The sequence below is a fragment of the Puntigrus tetrazona genome, chromosome 24, assembly GCF_018831695.1.
Source record: "Puntigrus tetrazona isolate hp1 chromosome 24, ASM1883169v1, whole genome shotgun sequence".
In the NCBI taxonomy this organism is placed as follows: domain Eukaryota; kingdom Metazoa; phylum Chordata; class Actinopteri; order Cypriniformes; family Cyprinidae; genus Puntigrus; species Puntigrus tetrazona.
This window is the reverse complement of record NC_056722.1, coordinates 16,360,266-16,366,265: the sequence shown is the minus strand read 5'-3', so window position 1 is coordinate 16,366,265 and position 6,000 is coordinate 16,360,266. Positions and strand designations below refer to the sequence as shown.

Genomic DNA, 6,000 nt, shown 5'->3' with positions numbered 1-6,000 from the left:
GGACCCGAATATTTGATTTATCACTGATTGGAATAAAAAATATTGTTAGAGGCTTACTGGAGAACTCGCGTTTAGGTCGTAAAAAGAGTTCCTGATTGAATCATGGGAAAAAAGCGAGACGGCGCCCCATGAAATGTGACGTTTTACAAATTACCAAGAACGCTTTCATCTGATTAAAATAAAGCGAAGATTTTTCAGATGCGTGAATGCTGTCACTGGGCCCATTGTGTGCGTGGCGCTTTGAGCGCATCGGGCCGGGGTGGAGGGGTCAGGGGGTCAGTGGGTGGTCAGTGGTGTGGACAGCTTGATGAAGCTGAGGGGAGAGGGGCCTGCTGTTCCCACAGCCGGAGCGCTCGGAGCTGGGCAGGGACAGTGGGCAGGTCCCTGGGGGTCATGCTGAGAAATGGGTTCCACTCACCAAATAGCAAACACAAGGACAGACTGCAGAAATATGGGGGGAAAGGGACGACGGAGTTTAGGGTCCGTTTCCTGGCTTACAATGGAAGAAATATGCACGCGCATTGAACTTTTAATAAAGGCAGTTAAAAGAGATAAGTTGATATAAAAGACATATCAATCGATTTCCGTGTTACTTTTATATGGTTTTTGTTCGGCATCTGCATCAGAGCTTTATTATGGACGTTTTTCCACAGATTTTGGCGATACATTTTTTATATCAGAAACAACGCACTTTTATAATGCTACACTTTTCATTTTAATGCATATCAGAAAACTAGTTGACGCTGATGCGAGTATTTTGCATAAAACTACTAAGCTAATTGTTAAAAGGAAAAGTTCACCAAAAAAACATTCAAATGTTAACTAATCACTTTGAACGGACAAAGAACCCCCCAAAAAACTAGTGGGTTATTAACAAAATATCATCTTTTTGAGCTCAGCAAGCGAGAAACGCAGACAGGTTTGGAACAATATGAAGAGGAGTAAATAATGACAGAATTTTCATTTCTGGGCGAACTATCGCTTTAAATTATGTAAAGATATTTATTTTAATTAGAATCCAGGAGCACTTCATTTGCACTGAATATAATGTCTTGTCATTTGAACTGGAGAGCTCTGTAATTGGAATACTTGTCACGAGTCTGTATTACGAATGAGTAATACTTTTAATGAAAAGTGATTTGCAAGTCTATTCTAGCTTAATTTGTAAGCACTTCTTCGCAAGGATTTAAATGCACACACACAAAAAACCCCCAAATCCATCTGGTTTGCTACGTTCAAATCAAAAGGCACTGCAAGATGCAAGAATTGTAATAAACAGATTTTAATTTATCACTGAAAAAAGCGCGACACTACAATTTTAGTGTTCAGAATTTCTTAATATGAAGCAGGACTCGTGTGGTTTCACTTTTGATGTTTTAAATACAAACTTTAGAGATTTTGCATAATTTCTGTACAGATACATGAAACGTGGACATACCACATCTATAACGTATAAAACCACATCAATAAAACGGTGCAAAAAAAAGTCCCTGCACATACAAAAATAAATTAATACACTTTATCCAGTCACCAGTCTTGTGGAAAGCCTGTTGGAAAAGATCTGAACATAGCGACAGTGCTTCGAAACAGTCCTTCACACCACTAAGTGAATCACAAATATGTATTTACAACAAAAAAAGAGGTAAAAGTGTGCTAAACTAAATCTTATTTATTCTGACAGCTTATTCTTAATCCAATATGCATCTGTAGATTTACATAGCGACAAAAGGAAAAGGGGGGAAAACAGGCGTATTTACAAGACCACAAAATCATCAAGTAGGCTTTTTTCCTTTTTCAGAACTTCAAACACCAGACATGTTCATCAAAATGCTTACAAGACTCAAAAGAGCTGAGAATTTTGTACAGTAGTATAAAAACATGTTGCCAGCCGAGCGTCAGAATATATTACCTTGCGCCCAGCACGCAACCAATGCAAATAAATAAAAAAAGAAATAATAGAAAGTTGGCTTCAAAAATGATCATTGCAGCGCAAACATTCGAAAAATCTTTTTTTTTTTTTCTTTTTTCTTCAGTGTAGTCACTGTACAGGCAGAGATCTCTGAGACTCTCTGAACTGGTATTGCCTGAGCGACGCTGATTGGTATCAAATCATTTCACAAAAAAATGGATTGGAGAGAGAGAGAAAAAAAAAAAAAAAAAGGGAAGGAGAGAGAGAGAGAGAGAGAGAGAGACTGGCAGCGTCTCCAGCGCGCGGCCCCTGGCTGAGAGCTTGGAGATCGGGGCCAGGCACTTGGGTTCAGGGCCTGGTCTGTGTGTCCTGGCTTGAGAGGTAGTTGCTCTTCAAAGAGTGCAGCAGGGTCAGTGAGACAGTTTGTGGACCTTTGGGACGCCTCCTCACAGGGGAAGCTCAAGATCAGGATGCAGAGAAGGCCTTCATGGTGCACAAATGTCTGATCGCTTCAGCTTTGAAATATTTGACGCCTTTTTAATACACAGACGGACAAATACGACAGGTTTTTATTGAGATTATCGTTACGAGTTTCTTGTTAAAGGGGTACAGAGAGGTAACTGTTCCAGAGGCATCTCCATCTTACACTCCCCATCCGAGACCTCGTTCTACGCTTTCCGCCCACAGCGACTCGCACCAGCGTGTCATTTTCAGCACACTGGCAGGGTGAGAGAGAGAGCGCGTGTGTGTGTGTGTGTGTGTGTGTGTGTGTGCATGTGTGTGTGTGAGCCCGTCTTTGGGGCCCCCATGGGATCCAGTACGTTTACAGCAAGTGATTTTCTCAAACTCAGTGCAGCATGTTGTCTGCCAGATGGGCATCAAACTGGCAAGTGTGTGTACATATGAAGGCTGGTGAGGGTTTTGTGCGGTGGGTGAATGTTCTGGTCTTGCTGCTCAGATTGCAAGCCTCTTGGGGTGAGCAGATGAGAGGGATCCATAAGGCAGAACTCCTCCAGAATGTTGGTTTTTTTTTTTTTTTACATCAGGTCTTTTCCTGTCCTGTCACAGACACAGCCTTCTCCAGTCTCTGAATAAAACGAGCACAGTTTCAATATGTGATACTCAAAATCTTAAATAAAAAAAACCACACACACACACACACACAAAAAATGTGAAAAAACCCACAATAAATTATTAATAATAATTATAATATTGTATAAAGTACAATACAAAGTTAGAATCACTGTAAATAAAAAAAATAAGTACATATAATTTGAATAATGCAATTATTATCCATTGCCCGTTTTCTGAAACTGAGATTTATAAATAAGATGAATTAGTAAGTTTTCCACCGAGAAATGATTTGTTAGGATATGACAATATTTGGTTGAGATGCAACTACTCTAAAATCTAGAATCTGAGGCAGCAAAAAAATTAAATACTGAGAAAATCAATAAAGCATTGATTAAGTTTTGACTGGTTCTGTGGTTAAAATATTAATACAAATATATATTAATATAAAATTAAATGTTAAATACGGTTGATAATAATATGTTCTTATTATTAATGTAAAGGCATGCATATGAAAAAATATACCATTTTATTAATACATTTACAATAATTATAACATTCAATCATAAGACACACACACACACACATATATATATATATGAATGTAATAATAATAATACTTTTGTCTGTTTGATAGTTGCAGTACTAACTCCAGTCTTGGGAGTGTTGCTGTCGTTGTGCATGGCGAGGAAGGGGTTGGTAGTGATGGCTGGCTGCGTGGCGGGCAGGAGGCTGTTGATTGGCAGCTGCTGTAGCTGTATGTCATTCTGCTGTTGCTGCTGCTGCTGCGGTTGTTGCATTAACTGATAGAGCAGAGCCTGCTGCTGTTCCTAAAGACAGACAGACAAACGAGTATGATGAGACGTCTAGACAAAGACGGCACACCCACAGACTGCCCATGGTCCGAATGATGCATATTGCTCTGAATCGTGGCAAGAATTTCCTCAAAATTGCAATTCCAAGCTGCCAGGATGCTGAAATAAACAATTCTGAGGAAGAAGCCATTGTGACGTATGAGAGTTTTGTGCCACTGAATCACCAAAAGACTATGTGTTTTGTAAGTAAATGCATACTGTTTTTTTCCCTGGAATTAATGCATTATTTCAGAATTCAGATCATTCAGACAGAATCTAAAAACAAGGATCATGGCTAAAATAAGCTGCTGTGAGGACTTCATGTATGTTTTAAGTCACAGGAAGAATGCTCTAGACTCTATGTAAAGGAGTGTGTGTGTTGGTGCTCTTCTTACCGGTGTGACCTGATGAGAGCTGAAAAGCTGCTGAAGTTGGTGCTGATGGAGAAAGATCTGTCTGTGCTGATCATTGAAAAGCCTTGCCGCACTGCAAAAACACGAATAAACCTTAATAAGCAAACTACATTTTCATCATTTCTAACACTTTTTTTTTTTTGGCCATGGTCGCACAAAAGTATTACACTAAAATAAAACCCCTCTGTATACTCAAGTAAAGAGACTTATAATGGTCTTGTTTTTGACAAAGGGAGGTCTGTTTAAACTGGATATTGCTTAGAAACAAGATTCAATCTTAAGTACACAATTCTGTTTCAGAGGCAGACTTAAAGGTTCAAGGCATGCAGGCAGGGAAACAAAATGAGAAAGAAAGAGGCAGAGCAAGCCAATCTTTACCTGGTTTTTGCGGTGGTCATGCTGCCGCATTCCAAAGAGCAAGCAAAAGAGAGATCGGGAAGCAGAAAAGATGAAGAAAATATGAATGCAGGGGAATTTTCATTTTTGGGTGAACTATTACTTTAAATAGCAGCATAAAATAAAAAGGCAGCAAAACAAAAAATGCAAGTCGTGTGACACTGAAGACTGGAGTAGTAGCTTCTGAAATATTTTCTTTACTATCATAAAGGAAAAAATTAAGTTTTATATTAAAATGGAAACCTTTAATGATATCCTTTCATTATAAACATTCAAATTATTTAATAATAATTATATATATATATATATATATATATATATATATATATATATATATATATATATATATATAATAGACTATATGAATAATGTTTCTGCCACTGAATAAAAAAATGAATAAAAAATTTAAACAGTATTTAAGTTTACATCTCACAGTTGACTTTTTTCTTATAATTCTGTAATACAAACTCGCAACTGACATTTTTTCCAGAGCTGTAAAGTCAGAATTACTAAACTTGCAATTGTGAGAAATGAAGTCAAGAACTGCGAGATAACTCACAATTCTAACTGCAAATGCAAGTTTTAAAAACTTAAAGTAAAATTCTAAAGGGGCGACGTGTTCTGAGAACTGAGAGTTTATATCCTAATTCTGATTTACCTCTCAGTTGTGTCGACAGTATGGTAAAATATGCATTTGCAATTGCGAAAAAGTCAGAATTGTGAAAATCCAATTAACTTTAGAATATATAAAATATAACATTTTATTTCTCTATTACTCTGGGGGTAAAATATGATCTGGGTAATTTCTTGAATTTTTCGTGAGATAAATCAACGTCATCACCACACGACCCCTGCAATATGGATCTTCAACCAGCGCCTCCAAAGCAATAAGGACTCTCAGTGCAAAGTCTAAGGCGGTGAGTGGCAGTTTGTACCTGTTACTGAGACTGTTGGACATGGGCATAGATGCGCTGGAAGCTGCTGAGGGATGGGGCAGGGGGCTACTATTCTGGGTCAGGCTGGGGGAGGTCTGGATGACTCCGTTTAGGGCGCCCACGATGCCACTCATGGCCAGGTGGTTCCCCTGCAGAGCGCCCATCAGACCCGTCACCCCGGCTATGGCAGGGAGGGTCGAGTTGGCATTGCCAGGCTGGACGGCCACCCCGGCCATGCCGACTCCGTTCACCTGCTGCTGGGGGGGGCTGTGGGCCGCAGACGGAGGGGTGGAGAGAGAGGACGTGCTACTTCCGCTGCTATGGCCACCAGACAGGGGATCCTGAAAGAAAGAGAAAGAATAGAGAAAGCACAAGAGCGTGAGAGAGAGAGAGAAAAGAGAGGTCAACGTGAGAGGGGCGCC

General features: G+C 39.5%; 1 protein-coding gene across 7 annotated transcripts in view; it reads right to left on the bottom strand.

Moving 5' to 3' along the window:
• Positions 1–1,266: 1,266 nt before the first annotated feature.
• The window catches only part of mllt10 (MLLT10 histone lysine methyltransferase DOT1L cofactor), a 39,677-nt gene continuing 34,943 nt past the window's right edge, over positions 1,267–6,000 (bottom strand). For 5 of the 7 annotated variants that reach the window (XM_043225959.1, XM_043225958.1, XM_043225961.1 and 2 more), the window contains 5 exons: positions 5,579–5,919; positions 4,626–4,646; positions 4,230–4,320; positions 3,601–3,810; positions 1,267–2,996 (listed from right to left, as the gene is read on the bottom strand). In XM_043225959.1, the coding sequence (XP_043081894.1) occupies positions 2,952–2,996; positions 3,601–3,810; positions 4,230–4,320; positions 4,626–4,646; positions 5,579–5,919 (708 nt within the window). In that variant the 3' untranslated portion in view covers positions 1,267–2,951. Of the gene's footprint in view, positions 2,997–3,600; positions 3,811–4,229; positions 4,321–4,625; positions 4,647–5,578; positions 5,920–6,000 lie in introns of those variants that run through there. The other 2 variants (XM_043225960.1, XM_043225965.1) reach the window with 2 other exon arrangements.